The sequence below is a fragment of the Felis catus genome, chromosome C2, assembly GCF_018350175.1.
Source record: "Felis catus isolate Fca126 chromosome C2, F.catus_Fca126_mat1.0, whole genome shotgun sequence".
NCBI lineage: Eukaryota > Metazoa > Chordata > Mammalia > Carnivora > Felidae > Felis > Felis catus.
In genome coordinates, this window is record NC_058376.1 from 81,787,529 (window position 1) to 81,807,055 (window position 19,527).

The 19,527-nt window shown below is 45.5% G+C and overlaps 2 protein-coding genes across 17 annotated transcripts in view; one reads left to right on the forward strand and one right to left on the reverse strand.

Annotated features, from left to right (window-relative positions):
* The first annotated feature begins 3 nt into the window (after positions 1-3).
* TMEM41A (transmembrane protein 41A) lies at positions 4-12,838 on the forward strand. 2 transcript variants are annotated; one of them, XM_011286038.4, is made up of 5 exons: positions 4-135; positions 1,655-1,808; positions 4,816-4,977; positions 5,595-5,733; positions 12,431-12,838. In XM_011286038.4, the coding sequence occupies exons 1-5, from the start codon at positions 17-19 to the stop codon at positions 12,529-12,531; spliced, it is 675 nt and encodes a 224-aa protein (XP_011284340.2). In that variant the 5' UTR covers positions 4-16; the 3' UTR covers positions 12,532-12,838. The 2 variants fall into 2 exon arrangements, with proteins under 2 accessions (XP_011284340.2, XP_003991886.2); XM_003991837.6 differs by lacking the exon at positions 12,431-12,838 and adding an exon at positions 7,127-8,966.
* MAP3K13 (mitogen-activated protein kinase kinase kinase 13) overlaps positions 8,449-19,527 on the reverse strand; it is a 175,824-nt gene continuing 164,745 nt past the window's right edge. For 13 of the 15 annotated variants that reach the window (XM_045037167.1, XM_045037169.1, XM_045037164.1 and 10 more), the window contains 4 exons: positions 19,341-19,411; positions 16,600-16,897; positions 15,351-15,448; positions 8,449-8,617 (listed from right to left, as the gene is read on the reverse strand). In XM_045037167.1, the coding sequence (XP_044893102.1) occupies positions 8,449-8,617; positions 15,351-15,448; positions 16,600-16,897; positions 19,341-19,411 (636 nt within the window). Of the gene's footprint in view, positions 8,618-11,699; positions 15,449-16,599; positions 16,898-19,340; positions 19,412-19,527 lie in introns of those variants that run through there. The other 2 variants (XM_045037173.1, XM_019840024.2) reach the window with 2 other exon arrangements.

Below are 19,527 nucleotides of genomic sequence, written 5' to 3' on the forward strand. Positions count from 1 at the left end.
GGTCGCCGGCGCCGAGATGCGCCCCCTGCTTGGCTTCCTGCTGGTCTTCGTCTGCTGCACCTTCGCCCTGTACTTGCTGTCGACGCGACTGCCCCGCGGGCGGACGCTGGGCCCAGACGAGGAGACTGGAGGCAGGTGCGTGGCGCGGGTGGCGAGGACCGCGGTTCGGGTCCGAGGAAGGGAGACAGATACGAGGATGGGGTCTTCGAATCGGAGATTGGGTTCCAGGATCGGAGGCGTCGGGGGCCGGGGTTCAGGTCTGGGACTGGAGATCAGGGTCGGTGTCCTGGCCGCGTCTGTCCGGTCTCGGGCAGGCGGGGTGGATGGGAGTTGTGGTCCGCCGGGACTGAACCTGCGCTGTGCTGGTTGCGCGGAGTGCAGTTTGGGCGCGCTATCCGTGGCTTTGCACGCAGGGCGGTGATTTGCCCAGGGAAACGCGGCGCCTCATGCCGGCGGCACCGGTTCGCGCACCTCTGTCTGCGCCGTGGCATCGCCACGGGAGCCGGGTGCCGATCGCCTTCCCGGCCCAGCCCTGACCCGCATTTTCAGCCGACTCTCGCCCTTATGTGGTCCCGCAGCCTCATCTCTACGACAGCTTTCTGCCTCCCTTCATCGTTCTTCCCACCCCATCTCACTTCCGTCAGCGCTGCCCTTGGGACTCTACGGCATTCAGCATTCGGTCTGCAGAAGTGTTGCAAGGACCTCTTTAAATATTCACGAATTAATTATCGGAGCCGCCCCTCTTCCTGAATATCTCTACTTTCCCCCTTCTCCTGACCATCTGGGTGGGGCTGGAGGCGGTGCAATTCCTACTGGGCTGGCTTGCCGTCAGTGTTGCATACTGTTCATAAAGTTTGTGGAAATGTGCCTGCCACAGCATGGCGTTCACAAGAATGTCACTGATACTTGAATATGAGGGTAACTTTTCGGTTACCCTAGTTGGGAGGTTGGGAAGGCTCTGCTGTGGGTGTCAGACACAGTAAGAGAAACATTCTGATGAGAAGTAGGAGGGTGTGCTCATAATTGATCATTGATAGATTCAAGGGTTATTCTTATGTCAGAGGCAAGGGAGCCCTTACACTGTCACCCTTGTACAGGGTTCAGAATGCACTCAGGGCCAGATAAAGAGCGGGGTGAACAAGCAGCCTCTTTGAAAGGATTAGTTCAAGCTTGACATATTATCAAGAAGGTTATGTTTGTGGTGTGGGACAGATATACTTTCCAAGAGAGTCTTTAATTGGCTTGTTAGTGACTGATAAAACAGTCTTTTACCTAGTAACTCAGGAGCGATGTGAAGTTTTAATTGTCCTTGGCCTGAAGTTTGTGGGGGAGGGGGTGTTCCAGGAAGGGAAGGCAGTTTAGGACATTTAGTTCTTGCCTGAAAATTAATCCATTTGTCTCTTAAGAATAGATCATAAAACCTGAGAACTAAAAGGGAACTTAACACTCATTTTTTCTATAAGGAAACCGAGGCCCAGGGACTAGCCTGAGATCACACTACTGGACAGTAGCAGAGTTGAGATGTTAACCCAGGTCTCTTGCTTCCAAAAGCAGGGCTCTTATGTCTGTGTCTTTGGAAAGAAGACACAAAGGACTTTTCTAGGTGCTAGGCTGATCTGGTCTCATGTTTCCATCTGCTTTTCCAAATCCCCAGGTCACTGTGGTTCCCCTCAGACTTGGCTGAGCTGCGGGAACTTTCTGAGGTCCTTCGAGAGTACCGGAAGGAGCACCAGGCCTACGTGTTCCTGCTGTTCTGCAGTGCCTACCTCTACAAACAGGGCTTTGCCATCCCTGGCTCCAGCTTCCTGGTCAGTGCCTTGCCCTCCTTCTGTGTGTGTGCTAGAAAGCTACCTTCTGTCTTTTATTTATTTATTTATTTATTTATTTATTTATTTATTTATTTATATTTTGGAGAGAGAGAGAGCCTGTGCACAAGCAGGGGAGGGGCAGAAAGAAGGAAACACAAAATCAGAAGCATGCTCCAGGCTCTGAGCTGTCAGCACAGAGCCCAACGTGGGCTTGACCCCACGAACCGAGAGATCGTGACCTGAGCTGGAGTCGGATGCTTATCCGACTGAGCCACCCAGTGCCCCCCCCCCCTTTTCCCAATATTTATTTATTTTTGAGAGCACAAGGTGGGGAGGGGCAGAGAGAGGGGGCCAGATGATCCGAAGCGGGCTCTGTGCTGACAGCAATGAACCTTATGTAGGGCTTGAACTTAAAAACCGTAAGATCATGACCTGAGCTGTAGTCAGATGCTCAACCGACTGAGCCACCCAGGTGCTCTGCCACCTTCTGTCTTTGTAGAGTCCGCCTCAGGCTGCAAATCATATGGTCCAGAGCTAGACTACTGTGGCAATGATTTGATGACAGCTTCCCAAGTGTCAGACACTTTCACAGTTGCCTCACTGACCTTAGTTAATTCTCCTAACAGCCTTATAACGTGGGCCTGATTATCACACTTTACAAATAAGGAAACAGGCAGTGAGAAGGAACTGTCCAAGTTGACAGTGAGGAGGGGCAGGGCTGGGGTCTGAACCCATGTCTGCCCAGCTCCAGAGTTTGCCTCTTCTCTCAAATGTGCTGTGTTTGTTTCTAAGGCATTGATGGCTGTGTGCTGTCCTGGACACACACACAATCGGAGCTGGCTCAGCTGTTCCTCCTCAGAGCTTCCATAACGTTCTGATTTTGGCACTGTTTTCTGTTATTTATTTTTTTTAAGTCCGTTTTTTCCACCAGTCTTTGAGCTCTTGGCGAACCAGGCCCGTTCCTTACTCTCAGCTTTGTATTTCTTTGCCTGGTACGGGGAAGTGCCTTCACAAATGTTCGATGAACAAATGCAAGTTGTTCGTGATGATGCTAGACTGGCGAGGCTGGAAGCTTCCCTGGTGTGGGGAGGAAAAGTTATTTGGAATTCCCAGGCGGCCCCCAGCACTCGGAGCCGCAGTGCTGGGCGTAGACATGTGCTCTAGTCGCGGGCTGCTTCTCATCCACCCCCACCTCAGATTCTACAGAAGAACCTTGCTGTGCTCCCTGCGGCGTTTTAAGCTCCTGCATGTAAATATGTGTATATTTTAGGGCTTGGGGTGGGTTTGAATCCCAGCTGTGTAACCATGAGCCAGCCCTTTAACTTCTGCAACCCCATTTCCTCATCTGGAGAACGGGATACTCACACAGCCCCCTAGGACTGTTGCGTGGCAGAACTGAATGGAACGTGGGCATAGAGCAGGTGGCTCAGTGATGGTGCCTGGCATGCAATGGCCTTCAGCATTTGTTGAATGACTAAGAGACTGAGCAGGAAATCCCTGAAAGCTTCCTTCTGTCATGCTTCTTTCTCCTGCCCTGGCATCTTTTCTTCACCCCAGGCTCAGCTGGATGCACTTAAGCAATCTCTTTGTTGGAAACTGGAAGAAAAGCAAACATGTCCATGCCGAGAGAGACAGGGAGGTGTGTGGTCCTGGAAGTCAGGGGCTGGCTTCTTGGGGTTGCCCCTGTACCTGCCCTCCCTCTTGAGCTGATCCCTCTTCAGGGCAAAGAGTCAGATGCTACCGGAGGGTGAATCCTGTCTCTGCCTAGTGTGAGCTTGGGCCTGATACTTAGTCTCTTTTCCCCGTAGAATGGTGTAAGGATGGCAGATGACACAGGGTCATCATGAGGATTAAATAAGACATACAGTCAGGCACTTAACATATAATAGGTGCTCATCAGACCCCCCACCTTCTCACTTCTAACTTCCCCTTTTACTTTCTGTCTTGGATCCCATGTTGACAGGGTGATGTCTACTGGCCAAAGTGTATTTAGGGCATACCGGTTCGCTTTCCATTTTTGTTAATCTAAGACTTTTGTGAGTGTCAGCTAGAGCTCTCATCAACGTGGAACCCCCAGTGTTGTGTACCACATAGATGTAATTCCAGCAAGAAGCAAAGAAAGAAGACATTTTGTATAGCTTATGTGGTCTTATTAAAGGAGAGAATTCATGGTTTGTGTTCATTTAAGATAGTTAAAATAACGTGTGAGTTCCATTTCTCCCTTCTTGGAGCACCAGTGTTTGCAGGACCTACTACAACCCAGGCAGCAGGCTGGGGGCTGTATACACTGTTATCCCATTTAATTATCACCTGCCTTCTGAAGTGTTAATCTTCTCTGTTTGAAAGGTGAAGAGACCAAGGCCAAGGTTGGAGTTTCCAGCTCTTCCGTCACTCTTTGTTCACACCTTTAAAATGGGATGGGGCGCCTGGGTGGCGCAGTCGGTTAAGCGTCCGACTTCACCCAGGTCACGATCTCGCGGTCCGTGAGTTCAAGCCCCGCGTCAGGCTCTGGGCTGATGGCTCAGAGCCTGGAGCCTGTTTCTGATTCTGTGTCTCCCTCTCTCTCTGCCCCTCCCCCGTTCATGCTCTGTCTCTCTCTGTCCCAAAAATAAATAAACGTTAAAAAAAAAAAAATTTAAAATGGGAGTTGAGGGGGCTGCCTGGGAGGCTCCGTCGGTTAAACGTCCGACTTCGGCTCAGGTCATGATCTTGCGGTCCATGAGTTCGAGCCCCGGGTCGGGCTCTGTGCTGACAGCTCAGAGCCTGGATCCTACTTCAGATTCTGTGTCTTCCTCCCTTTCTGCCTCTCCCCCACTCACACTGTGTCTCCCTCTCTCTCTCTAAAATACATAAACATTAAAAAAAAATAAATAATAAAATGGGAATTGGGTTTTGGTTGGGAAAATCACTAAAAGAGGAGGGAACCTATGACTCTTGGGCTCCAGTACAAGGTGGCTGCTAGCCACCAGATGTTCTAATGGCTGAGGGTTTTGTTTTGTTTTTGCAGAACATTTTAGCTGGTGCTTTGTTTGGACCATGGCTGGGGCTTCTGCTGTGTTGTGTGTTGACATCAGTGGGCGCCACATGCTGCTATCTGCTCTCTAGTATTTTTGGCAAACAGCTGGTGGTCTCCTACTTCCCTGATAAAGTATGCCTGCTGCAGAGGAAGGTAAGCGGAGGGGCCACAACTGAGTGTCCGGGCCCTGGAGTGTCACCTCAGGGCCCTGCGGAGTTTCCCACTGTGCTCCTCCACCCTGCTTTGGAGCTCCCGGGGGTTCCTTTTGATGTGATCAAGAGTCACAGACCTGGGATCAAATTCCAGCCTCATCATTACCACCTCTGTGATTTGGGGCAAGTTCCTGACTTCTTGGAGCTTCAGGTACTTTCATTCAAAAAATGAGGAAAACATGGGGCACCTGGGTGGCTCAGTCGGTTGAGCGTCCGACTTTGGCTCAGGTCATGATCTTGCGGTCTGTGAGTTCGAGCCCCGTGTCGGGCTCTGTGCTGACAACTTAGAACCTGGAGCCTGCTTCGGATTCTGTGTCTCCTTCTCTCTCTGCCCCTCCCCTGCTCATGCTCTGTCTCTCTCTCTGTCTCTCTGTCAAAAATAAATAAACATTAAAAAAAAAATTTAAAAGATGAGGAAAACAATCTGTACTCTGGAGGGTTGTTGGAAGATTCAGGAAGAGAATATGTGAAGTATCTAGAAAAGTGCTTGGCACTAACAGATTGTCATGTCTAGAGATTCTTTCTGCTTCTTAATGACCTTGTCTTTTTTGGCTACAGGTGGAAGAGAACAGAAACAGCTTGTTTTTTTTCTTACTGTTTTTGAGACTTTTCCCCATGACACCAAACTGGTTCTTGAACCTCTCAGCTCCGATTCTGAACATCCCGATTGTGCATTTCTTCTTCTCTGTTCTGATCGGTAAGAAGCTGGTGGGTTAAGTCTGTGTCTTCAGCATTGTCATGTTGGGGGCCTGCCCTGGGTTATCAGCCACATGGGCATGTGCCTGGCTCTGGCCTCTGTTTAAGATCTGCCTTGAAAAAAAGAGGTGGTGCTAGTGAAGTTCTTTGTTGCCTTTTGACAATTGTATGACCTTCAATAAGCTACTTGCCCTCCATGAACCATTTGGCCAGATGAGGGGCTGGGACCAGAGCAGTGTTTCTCAAAGTCTGTGCCTTGGATCGCCTTTATCAGAGTGGTAATGTGCTAACATCCTGTAAAATCAGTGACTGTTGTTTTCTCCACACTAGAAGTAAACCAACCCTACTTTAAGCCTAGGCAAGGATTGCCTCTCTTAAACCTACTTTAGAGCATGGAGGGAAAGACTATTCCCTTCTAGGTGGAACATAACAAATCTGTGGTTGAACAACTGCTGTTAATAGGGAATTCTTGAGAGAGAGTAAGATTAGGATCTTAGCAAAATTGACCACAGCTCATTCTGGTCATTTTGGCTTTCAAACAAAGTGCCTCAGTACCTCAGTTGGAGCCTGTAATTACCTAGGTGGCAGAAGGCTTGGCAAGACTCTGGAGACCAGGGCTCCAGTCCCCCTTCTGACAAGCGGTGTGACCTGGAGTGCTCTATGAACTTGAGGCATCTACTGTAGGGAAGGAACAGGTTGTTAGGGGGTCCCAAACCAGTCAGAGTCTCCGGGGTAGAGGTCAGGAGAAGCTATTCGAGTTTCCGGGGTTTTACTCCAGGCCCAGGTAACCAGAATCTCTGTGGGGAGCCCCAGAATGTGTTTTTAACAGCTTCACCTGGGACTGTTATATAACCAGCCTGTCTGCTACCAGTCAGACTTTCGGGATCCAGTGGATTTGATGATCGCTTAGAGACAGGATAGAACATGAAAGTAGTACTATTTCTAAGAAACGTGTTTTTCTCTTAGCATGCTGTAAATCTCATAATACTGGTACCTCTCATTACTTAGGCTGTTGGATGCTCAGAACCCAGTTTGGGGCACTTCTAGCAAATTGGTGAACCTTATACTTTTTTGTACTAACTCTATCTCCTGATTAACTTATTCTTGACTTTTCTTTTTCCTATTAAACATTTTTTGTCTTATTGTAGTGTATGTATTTTTGTAAATCATCTCAAGCCTGTTTGTTAAACAAGGCAGTTGTTTATGGGAAGTGAGGAAAGGAGGGGAAGGAGTGGAGAGGGAGGGAAAGAGGTAATGTGCTTACGGGTCAGGAGTTAGGCAAAAAAAAAAAAAAAGTCTGGAGTCTGGGTTGTGAATTCCTGGGGACATTTGTGAAGGGCTATTATTTTTTATTTTGCTGCCCCTAGTAACAGGCTCGTTCCCTTTTCTTCCAGGTTTGGTCCCATACAATTTTATCTGTGTGCAGACAGGCTCCATCCTGTCAACTCTGACCTCTCTGGATGCTCTTTTCTCCTGGGAAACGGTCTTCAAGCTTTTGGCCATTGCTCTGGTGGCCTTAGTTCCTGGAACCCTCATTAAAAAATTTAGCCAAAAGGACCTGCATTTGAATGAAATAAGCAACACTAATCATCTAAACAGTAGAAAGGACACGTGATCTGGGTTTTTGGTTGCCATGTCTTTGGACTTTGTTGTTTATTTGTATAATGGGTGTGGTCCTGTGCAGCCCGTCATTGTTTTTTAATTACCCTCAACAGGTGATTTTGGACACTATATATCTGTGTGCAGTGTTTTTATAAAGGACGCTCTGTTCTAGAAGGTGAACTGTATCAGGTTCTCAAACCAGTCCTGGTTTAGCAGGGCACTCCGTGAAACGGATGGCCTTCTAGAAAATCCTATTTGTATTTTGTTGAAAAACAAGGAACTCAGGATGGTCGGTTGTATTTGTCTCTCAGCAAACCCTGCGCTGCTTCAGGAGAGGATGCTGATTGTCCTTATCCAGAGTGCCTCTTCTGCAAAGTGATAGGCTGTTGTGACAGGTGTTCTGTTAAATCCCTGGTGGATGTTACTGGTGTAAATGATGTGAACCCACATCACTGACATTACCTTTTATCCTGTTAGTCTCATGGAGAGTGTTTTCTTCTGTATTTTTTTTTTTTTTGCCAGTGACCTACCTCTTCCATAAGCCAAGGGGAACTAGCTGACAAACTGCATAGAACTTTCACATACAACTCAAATGCACAGTGATTTCTGTGATGCTTTGTGTTCAGATGCACTGATGTTACCAAACGTGTCAAATCTCTTGGTTGCGTGTTCTGACAATTCAGCTGATTGCAAATAGACTATTAAATATGAATGCAGCAAATTCTGCATGTTATGGGTATATTCTGGGGACATTCTTACCTGTCTGAATGGGGCAGGGCCCCTTGACTCACTGGAACCAAATGACCTGTCGGTACATTTTCTAATCTGTCCTTTCTGTGTGGGAATCCTGTCTCTGTCCTGCTAGGAGAATGGATTCAGTACCCTCAGCTATCAGCCAGCATAGCCTCTGAATTTTTTTCATTTTGTCATTTGTCAAGAATAACTGAGGAGTAATTCTATTTTATCTTTTAATCCAAGGGGGAGAACTTGGTTTTGGATTACTGTGTTGTGTTGTATTTTTAATGATCTGTAGCTGCTGCTGCTGCTTACAGCTGCAGTACTGAACTGGCACAGACCTGGGCTGATGCTTCCAAGTACAGCAGGACCTTGGCACCTACACTGACCATCTCTGGGATCCTGTACCGTACAGGACTAACTCGCCATTTCTTACCAGAACCGTTGCTGTTGGGCATCCTCTGCTGGGTTTTGATTTGGTGCGGCCAAGAATCTTGCCAAGGCTTTCCCTCAAGCCACGTGTTCTGCATGAATTCTTGAGAAGACTCCTGTTCAGGAGGAAGAATGAATTCCTAAGCAGTGTTTTTTGGACAGGGTATGATCCAAAAAACACGACAAGGACTTCATTTTTAAAGGCATATTTGCTTTAGAAGAAGCATGCTTACAGGAGCGGGGGTGAGGAGAAGGCTGTGTGAAATCTGTGGCTCTTTGTGTTCTGGAGGAGCAGGAGGCAAGGGGAAGCCAGTATGTTTTCTACACGACTGCAAGTGTGTGCCCTTTATCAAGGTCCTTATGTTTGTCTCTCTCCCTCTCGCCTCATGATTGTGCTACACTGTGCCTTACCAGTTGTGAGTTTACAGGCAAAGCAATTTCCCAAATAAATGGATATAAACGTTCTGTATGGGGTGTGTTGTACATGTTGCTCACGTTCAGTTCCCCTTGCCAGCGTGAATCAGGATTGGCTGAAAATCAAACAATCCAAAATGGTGTTTTAGCATCACTCTCAGGAGGCTTCTTACCAGTATGATTCCTTAGAAGCCAGATTTTCATTTTCACCTTTTCCTTCTCTACACTTACTTTATAGTGGAGTCACTAATGAAGAGTAGCTACAAGATGGGCAGCAGGAAGGCCATGGGAAAGAAGAAGGGCACGTGTCCACCATCAAGAGGAAACTATTAAGGAAAGAGAGGGATGGTTGTCCCCTCCTTCTGTAGGTGTGTCTGAAACCACAGCCACAGAAACCTTCTCCACACCCGGCTTTCCTGGCTGCAGGCCACCCTGCATGTGAAGTTTTCCTTTCCCTACAGCTCTGACAAGTGCTGAGACCTGTGAAGGCAGCTTTCGGGACACAAACAGAACCTTAGGAAAAGACAGGACCAGAAAGGAGTGAAGCACGCTTTTTGTTTAATTCCATGCATTGGTTTGCTTCGATAGTCGCTCTTGTTCCCATCAGTGTACAATTATTCAGTACAAATGGAGCTGGCATCAGAAACCACAGGGAGCAGGGGACTGATGGTACTGGAGGTCCAGGGAGACAGATGAGGAAGCTCATTTTGAGACTTAACCCCAAAAAAGAATTTGCTCCAAATTGATAGGAACTCAAACTATTGCAATAAAGAATCAGAGTGGGTCTTCCCGCTTCCAGAGTCTGAGAAGAGGGCACTGGAGGTGGAAAGCCACTCAGATGATTTGGTCAATAAGGGATATCTCCTTGGGGCACCTTGGTGGCTCAGTTAAGCATCCGACTCTGGACTTCGGCTCAGGTCATGATCTCACAGTTCCTGAGTTTGAGCCCCATATTGGGCTCTGTGCTGACAGTGTGGAGCCTGCTTGGGATTTTCTCCCTCTTTCTCTCCTTCTCTGCCCCCCCCCCCCCCCCCCCGCGCTCTCTCTGTCAAAATAAATAAGGCTAAAAAAAAAAAATTTATTTGTGGAAAAAAAAAAAAAGGCTATCTTCCTAAGAGCTTGCACATTCTGGCTGCGGGGTCCCTCTGTGTATGACCATTGGAGGACCCCGTCTGTCAGGTCACTGGGCAACAGCCTGGGGCCAGGAGGCAGCATTCCCGAGCGTGGTGAAGTGGCTCTAGAGAGTAAGCCTGGGGGCCGGGGGTCTGCCGAAAGTTTTCTTACAGTGGCCTTGCATCTGCCTAGGGGCTTGTCTCTACGAAATCCTGCCATCATGTTCTGGCCATGTGACAAGTTAACAAAAGCTTTAGTCCAACTCCTTTGGGGTAACCCTGTTTTTCAGAGCAGTGCTTCCAGAGCTCCCCTCTTGTGCCACCTGTCCCTGAGAAATAAATATTCCAGGTTCCAGAAGGCTCTTCCACTTGGCAACCTACTTCATTCCAGTTTGAATAGGCACTTGCAGTACTGGCTGCAACATGCAAACAAACAGACTAATGTAATTCTTACGTGCTAGTCTGTGAGGTTGGTAACATTGGTGATACGAGTATAGTAAGTAGGACATTTATTCTATGAAATCAGCAAAGAAGAAAAATCTTGCTGCCTGGAAAGGCACTAAATTCATACTGACAGTACAAGTCAAAGTCTTAAGAAGAATATCACACTGTTTTGATACATTAGCCTCACAGAGTCTAAGAAAGAAGCAGGTAACTGGGACCTAACTTTAGCTTTCTGTTTATAGAAGGGGAGGGAGGAACATGCCTATTTAACACAGTGAAATGACGTAAATGAAGAGACACTTTGGAATTCAATCCATCAGTGACTGGAAATTATTCAATTGGAATTGTAGTCCAAAAGGGCGGTGGGTGGAAGCAAGTGGCCTTTTTCCTGCCAGTGGTGCTGACCTCCACAGCCACAGGGTGGGCTCCAAAAGGAGAACACTGGTGTGGTCCTGTCATTCTCCCTTCAGGGCTAACTCAAGATCTCAAACCACCTTGAGAAAATTAATTGTGAGGTTCGAGTTGGGATGCTGAAATAGATGTCCCCTTTTCCAATCAAGCTGTCATTGTTTCTCCAAGTGCTGTGTTATGAGAGGTTCTGAGGCTGTGTCCGGGCTGGGCGGGAAAGAATATGGCGATCAAGAAATAACATCAGTCTTGGGTGTTAGGGTGGAGGTGGTAGGTGGTGGTATGTGGTAGTATATTGGCTTCTGGTTTCGTGGAAAAACAAAACAAACTGTACTGCAGAGCAAGGCAGGAATCCCTTGCATTCCAAGTATGTTCTATTCTAGAGAATTCGGTTCCAGGAAGTTCAAGTAGGAACATTTTACGAAAAGGGGGAACACTTGAGACAAAAAGGCATGGGGATAAAAAAGTAAATTAGTTGATCAGTGAGGATGCATTCACATGGAAAGGATGTGTCAGGGCTTCACAGTAGGGGAGGGCATTTAAAATTGGGTTGGTACCCGGAAAATCTCAAATCATCGTATCTATTACTTAGAGTAAGAGGGAAATTTAGCACAATGAGGCCCTGAAATATATGTCCAGTACTTAGTATGTCCTACTAAAAAATCCTTAATTCTAGGAGGATGGTTTGTTGGTACTAAAGTTTTAAATATCTGAACTTCAAGTAGGCTGTACCAAATCCTTTTTGAGTAGGAGCTCCCCCAATCTTGCAAACAGGTCTAAACTTCAGTGGCGGTAAGGTCAATTATGATTTCAAAGGAAGTTGGCTTCTCAGTCCCTCTGCAAAGCAATTTTAATAGGAATTGTTACCAGAGGACATGATCTAGAAATAGATGAAAATCAGAACCAATGTTCATCTGCAACACAAATTAAAACTCATTATCTTGTAGTCAGTCAAAAACAGATGCTAAATGAATGTGGACACTGATCCCAAGGGGGTTAAGCTTTCCATCAACAATGAAGCTTGAAATCACAGTCTTGTGAGGTTCCTTAAAGCATCGTGGCACAGTCCTCAGGACTGAAGGATCAGCTCTTCAATTTCCTGAGCTCTTAGATTCAGCACTCCTCAGAGGATGTGGAGCTGTTCTCCAAGAAACACACACGGATTCAAAATTGTCCTGGTTAGCTCAAGGCAGGCAGTGAAGGGCAAGGCTGGGATAGAGAAGGCATTTCTCTTTTTAACCTAGACTATTTTTAACCTAGACTTTTCTGAAGCCTCTCGTCACTTCTACTAAAAATAAATAAATAAATAAAAGGGTTCAATGTGGAGCTTTATTCAACTCTCAACAATACAGTGAATGACTCATGATTCAACACTGTCTACTACCCTAACATGCTTATAACAGTTAACCCAGATAGGTATATGGCATTATCATATTTGGGAATTCAAAAAACATCAAAGTTATGAGGTATCAGGTGTGGGTTTTCGAGGAAGACCATCACTGAAAGATGTAAGACAGAAGCCGACCCTCCTGTTTCCTTTTGCCACTACAGGTGGGCAAGAACTGGACGAGCTAAAGTGTGTTTTATGGTGGAGAGAAAGGGGACATACACTTGTTCCCAGAAGAAATGAACCAGAGAGATTCATAGTTTAGTGTGGTCTGAAGTCTCAAGAGATGAACTCTCAGTTCCCAGAAGAAATGAACCAGAGAGATTCACAGTTGAGTGTGGTCTGAAGTCCAAGGATGGAAAATATGGCCTTTTAAGGTACTTTTCCGGCCCGATCACCCTCTAAGTGAGTAGGCCTCCTTCTAGAATGCCTCTAGTCTTATTACGGGATGACATCATAGCTAGGCATTTTATGTCAATGTCATGATATACATATTCTTTTTGTTTGCTTGTTTCTTTTTATGTTTCCCTGCTACTCCCAGCCAGGAGAAATAAAAAATTGGTACTATGGGACCTGGAAAGAAGGAGATGACAAACTGTGCTGCCCGCTCTTGAATCTGCCTAACCCATGGGCCCCGGGCAGCAACTCCCTAGGTCGGCTCCTCCCAGGGGACTAAATAATTCTCTTTTTGCCTCTAATGTAGTCCCATGATTTTATTTCTTAAGAAACTTGAGAAAGTTTACAGCTTCTGAAGTATTTGTCCATCCACTCAGTCATCTGCCCACCCAGGAGCTTTCAGGATCAAGTCAAAGCCACAGTGCATCCACTGGCCTCCAGGGCAGAACCCACATCCTCAGATGATTGTTGTTGCACACAGAAAATGAGGGAATACAACTAAGATGAATACCAGGGAGCTCCCATATGGCAGTTCCATTTTCATTCCTTCATAAAAATCATAAAAACCCATAATTATTCATGGTTAGCAATAAACACAATCATTGTGCTACACTGTAAAGCCACACCTTCTGATCGACAGAAAATGAGAATGATAATTATTATAAAACAAAATAACAGTGATAATAATGCCATAACTTAAGATCTTTCATGTAGTCCAGCTACAGAATTTATACAAAATGGAATAATTTAATGCAAACAATACTGCTCTCTGTATAAGTTAAACATTTTCCTTCATCTTACCTAAGAGCTATAAATTATAGACACTACATTTTAAATCAACGACTCAACATAAAGTGTAAACACATGGAGGGATCAGACAAGCAAAGGAAGTGCTCTAAATTCCCTCCACCTTTCCTTTTTGGCTGATGCAATCGGCGACCCCCAGCGGAGGGCAATGTTTTCATCTTTGTTGGAAATAGTTTAATACCTGTAATGTGTAAGTCTTTCCTAATGTCCAACGTGATGCAGTGTCAAAGACTCAAGTCATGTTCTTCAGGTCTTGAGCCTAGAGAGGTTGTTTCACAGTAACCTATCTTGGAGACAGAGATGGAAACTAGGCCAACACCCGTTTTTATATAAAATTCTAGATAAAAATTTCCTTGAAGCTGAGGCATGATGAAATTCCTTGGGATGCTTTTCAAAGACTGTGACCCCAGAGACAAGCCAGGACCTCATGTCTTGGACAATGTAAAATCTCTCTAATTGCTGCTCAGCATCAGTTGTTCTTTCTATAAATTTCCAGATTCAATTATTTCCAACTGCATTGATCCAAAGTGCAGTAAAATACACTTTACCAGTTGCGTTTAACAAAAATGCTATTGTAATGTGGGAGGGGTTGACTTTTACAAGTTGCTTATGCTGCCTTTTTCCTGATAGTGGTAGCCAGGCACTAAAGCTTCCCAGATAGAATGAGTTAATGAATAAAAACAAGGGGGTGGTTCGGGATTGGACTTTGGACAGACTCACACACACACGCTAGCTGCCTTCAAAGTCTGTTCTGTTTGAATCAACATGACTCTAGTAGACAAGTAACCTGGTTCCACAGAGGGGTGATCTGATCTTCTTCACGTAGCTGAACTGAGACATTGTGAGAATGCACTTTCACAAATTCCACATTTGCTTTTCTAATACTGTTGTAAATTTCCTTTTTCTCTTTTTGGCACCCCCTGCCTTTTTTCCTAAAGGAAGTGGTCAACAGGTGGAAAGGAAATAGGCTATAAGAAAATGGCACTTGAGTCTGAAAAATCAACACATTGGTCAAGGTAACACATTTGTCAAGGTAATGACAATGACAGCATTAAAAAGGGAAGCATTTGTCAAAGACAAGGCTTGATGCTATCTGTAAGTCTCACTACCAAATGCTGCTTCAAGTTCTTGAAATGAAATCAGCTTCCAGATGTGTAGTTGTCTTTTTTTCCTCCTAGAGGAAGCACATGCCCTCAAGGACCTTGGGTGCAAGTATCTGGTCATCAGTCTCTTCTAGATCATTTCCATCACCCATGTGGGCAAGCTGGTTGAACTTAATGTGGTCTGTTCACAAGTTACCTGGAATTGCTTTTCTTTGTTTTCTAAAATAATCAGTATGTCTTGCTCTGGCTCTTCTTCATCTCTTATGGCCAAAAGAACTGGTCCCCTGTTCAAGTAGCAATAATATCTCCTGGCCCCACAAATTCCCAACGATGTTGCTCCTAAATTCCACTTCTTTCTTTCTTTTCTTTCTTCCTTTATCTCTCTCTCTCTCTCTCTCTCTCTCTCTCTCTTTTTGCAAGAAATTATTGTGTCTCTCTCTATATCATATATAGTTCACTCTTTACAGTACAAAGTGTTAAAATGTCAAACAAAAATAAATATCAATGTTACAGTAGCTAGAATATTCAATAAAATAGATCCCTGCCATTCTTGATTGAAATGTTCAGTGAGACTTAATTTCATTTGGATATTTTTTTCCAAGAGATTTGCGAAGTCTCATGTTCCTGTTATTGCAGCTCATTTCTAGGGGTAAGAAAGAGGGGGCAGCTCTCTTCCCAGACGAAAAAGCAGGGAGAGAGTGGGAAGAGTCTGGGGGTGGGATGGATCTGAAATGCCAGTATAGTCATGAGATCTTCAGGATGGGTTTTCTTTCATTACCAAGTAGCAGAGTTGTAGTGTTTATTGGTCCTGACTGTGGCATCAGAACACTCTCCATCTGAAGAGTCACAGTCCGATTCTTCAAACTGCATAGGATTCTGCAAAGTCGAGACAAAAGAAAACCTTAATTTGTTTGGGAAATCACTTAGTAAACATGTATGCAACGCTTCCCAGAGGACAGGCACTGTGCTGAGTTGCTGGCTATGATACATGAGACCAGGTCCTGTCCTTGCAGGGCTTCTGGAGAGAGAAGACATATAAACATGACATGGCCTTATATGTGGAATTTAAGAAACAAAACAGATGAACAAGGGGAAGGGAAGGAAAAATAAAATAGGATAAAAACGGAGAGGGAGGCAAACCATAAGAGGCTCTTAATGACAGGGAGCAAACTGAGGGTTGCTGGAGGGAGGTGGGGGGGGGGATGGGCCAAATGGGTGATGGACTCTAAGGAGGGCACTTGTTGGGATGAGCACTGGGTGTTGTATGTAAGAGATGAACCACTAAATTCTACTCCTGAAACCAATACTACACTACTATACTATATGTTAACTAACTGGAATTGAAGGAAAATCTTGGAAGAAAAAAAATGATGTCGATGATGATAGCAATTATAGCAATACCACCTCAGCCCCATTTACATAGTGTTCACTATGTGCCAGGCACTGCTGTAAGTGGTTTTCATCTAGAAATTCATTTAATCCTCACAAGCACCCTAGGAGAGAAGTGCTGTTAATCACTCCCACTTTACGGATAAGGAAACTGACCTACAGGGAGGTTAGTAGCTTCCCCAATGCTGCGGTCAGTCAGTAGAGAACTCAGTCTGGGATTGGCATCTAGGCAGTCAGATTCCATGTGTAAACGTACAACCACTATGCTATCCTGCCTTCAAAGGCAGCACTGGACAGGCATTGAAGTGTTCCCTGTGCTATGAGAGCATCATCCAGGGGACATGGAGTGGGGAGGCTCATACCCTTAACCACAAGGGAGATGGGGTCAGGAGAAGGAGATGTTTGAGTTAAATCTTAGAAGAAAGGATGCCCGAGCAGTTCGATGTTTGTGCCTCATTTAGGAGAACTGCCTTTATTTCAGGGAGCTCTGTGGATCTCTGCACTTCTACTTACTTCCGGAGGCAGTTGTTTTATCTTATACCCTAAAGCATACTTATCTTATACCGTAGAGCATACTTGAGCATGCTCTAAACCCAAAGAGCTACAGTGATCAGAGGAGAAGGGAGGAGAAGCCCCACCTCGTAGCCACGTTCCTCCGCACACAGCTTGCCCAGAGACATCTGCGTCTTCACGCGGCGCACGGCGCACTCCTTGTCAGAGAGCCCATCTGAATGCGAGGATATCTCAATGGGGATCTCTGGCGTCTGGGACAGCAGGTCATCTAGCTTCTCGGCCAGGCGGTCTTCCAGTTTATCCGCTAACTCATCAGGACTGTTGGAGTGGTCGCTGGTATTTCCCTCCTCTCCATCAGACACAGAGAAATTCTCAGAGCTAAAGGTTGAATACGACTGGCAGCTGCTGATACAGCGATGGGGCCTAGAACCACAAAAAACCAGAGGAGCTTAATCACGGGAACAACTACTGTTCTTAGACCATAGCCTTGGGGAGAGGTTTTCTAGGTTTCTCCCTGCCCCCGAGGGAGACTCGAAACTCCAGGTGGATAGACACTATTAAATTTTATAAGACCAGTGCTCTAACCCCTGAGCTATGGAGCCAACACTATTAAATTTCAAAGCAAACGAGAAGGAAATTTGCATTTCGTGTTCATTTGGTTTGTATGTTTATGTGGCTAAACAGTACACTCCACTGTTGATGGCTACTACTGGTCTTTGAGAAACTCAGCAGCTCTGATCACAGTTGTGTACACGCATGCATGGTGTGGAAAAGTTCAAACTGAAATTCAGTTGCTTATACACAGACCTCCCAGATTCTTACAGGTAAACGAGTCTTGAGAGATTCTTTGGTCTAACTCATTTCTCAGGCCATAACACTGGAGCCAGACAAGGAAAGTGACTTGTTCCAGGCCACACCATCAGAGAAGGCAGAGCTGCAGCTTGGGCCGGGTCTACGCATACCCTGCTCAGTGTCATTCTCTACCAGCTGCATTTCCCACTGGGCATGGCGGCTGTGGAAGGCCACGTGTGTCCGCCCTGTCAGCCAACCCCCAGTGCAGATGAGCTTGGAAGGAACGTTCCCTCTGCAGCTATGGCCACTGCCTAGTCAGCTAATGACTGATTCCTGTTAACACGTGGGTTTAGCTCAGATGAGGCAAAATCTGCAGGGGGTGGGGAGCAGAGGGAGAATTTGCAAAAGTTCTTCAGTTTTTCCCCATTGTTTATAAGTAGCCTAGCAAATAAGAATGCTGTTAGTTCACTTTGGTTTCAAAAGAAAACAAATAATAAGAAGAAGACTGACTTTTTCCTCTGTCATTGTCAGATCTTTCTGTATCTCTTAGTACAAAGTGATTTTGATGGCATACGATCTGAGCCTCGCCAATGACGAGGTCAGGTGATAGGCTGCATGGCTGGGGGGATCAAGGACACCTGAAAAGAGCCTGTGGGAGAAGGAAATTAAAGTAGGACTTACACAACATCTCAAGGCTAGGAATCCAGAAAAGAGATAGGGAGCAAAATGTTATAAAAAGGAAAACCATGCAGTAAAAACATACATATAATTTGCATCATGGCCAACAAGAAAGGCGGGAAGCCATTAGGTGGGCTGAGTGTATGGTGTGTCATGGGAACAAAGCTGGGAGTCACGTAATTGTGATGTCGGTACAGTGAGTTCAAAGAACAAAAAGACATTTTTACTCAGATTCAATCTCACTGCATAGGAGAAACCAAGGAGGCAATAAGGCAGCAATAGCAATGTGGCAGGAATAGCTCAGGGGATGAGAACAGATTTCAATTCTTTGTACAGCGTTGGGACCCAGAATACAATTTACCAAAGGAATCCCTTGGTTTGCAGAGAATTCCTGTTTCTGGGCAGGTACACAAACCTTTCTGGCAGATTCTTAGAGCCATATTCTTCAAGAACAGAATGCCTAATTGCAGAAAAGGCTTTCTTGGAGGAAAACTACCTTCCCCACTTCTACATAAGGGCAGCTCTTTTCTAGAAGTAGGGGGATGTAGTACTTCTTTAATTTACAATGACTATTTCTGGCTAAGCACGAAGCTATTTTTAAGGCTGGGTTGAAGGAGGACTCAACCTAATTAATTATACTTAACTTGAGGCATAAAATCCAAGGCATGGAGAGTGCTATGGACTGAACTGTGTTCCCTCCCACCTCCACCCCAATTCGTATATTGAAGCCCTACCCCAGTGTGACTGAATCTGGAGATAGGCTCCTAGGAGATAATTAAGGTTAAATGAGATCATAAGCGCAGGTCCAAAATCCCATGGGACTATGATCTTATAAGAGGAAGATATTTTCCCTTCCCTTCATTCCCTTCTCCACCTTCTCTGTCCCATACTCCCCCACCTCAACCCTGTAAGGACACAGCAAGAAGGCTACTGTCTGCAAGCTAGGAAGAGAGTCCTCACCAGGAACCTTGATCTGGGACTTCCCAGCCTCCAGAACCGCGAAAGATAAATTCCCATTGTTTAAGCCACCCAGCCTGTGGTATTTTGTTATAGCAGCCCAGGAGACTAATAAAAGGAGGTACACCAGAAACCAATGATATTATCCACAAAACAGCATGGCCATCTCTCATAAAATTCCCACTACATTCTCAAATGCACATTGAATCCATATTTATACTCCTCATCTTGAAGCTCCTAAGAAATGAATTCTGATGAACTAGAATCTGCTGTGCATAGCCAGCCGCCCAAATGTGGCAATGGGAAAGGAAGAATTGTGAGTTCAAATCTCCCTACAAGGTGGTTGTTTGCAGGTGATCTGTGACTGAACAGGAGGTATGGCAAACTCAGGATTTTCCCCATTACAATGAAAGCAGTCACAGGTGTTTATTGGTTTTACCTCTGTCTTCGTGGAAATTCAACTTCACTATCTACTTCCCCTTCTTCTTCTTCTGAGGAGTCATCTCCACTCTGAGGAGAACAAGGGGAGAGTTTTACCTCAATCTGTCTCTCTCTCTCTCTCTCTCTCTCATACACACATACACACACACACACACACACACACTCCATATAAAAGATTTAATTAT

Coding starts and splice junctions, on each gene's coding strand:
- TMEM41A (XM_003991837.6), top strand. CDS start 17: ATGCGCCCCCTGCTTGGCTTCCTGCTGGTCTTCGTCTGCTGCACCTTC. Junction 4,978..5,594: donor TATGCCTGCTGCAGAGGAAG/GTAAGCGGAGGG, acceptor TTTTGGCTACAG/GTGGAAGAGAACAGAAACAG. Junction 5,734..7,126: donor CTTCTTCTCTGTTCTGATCG/GTAAGAAGCTGG, acceptor CTTTTCTTCCAG/GTTTGGTCCCATACAATTTT.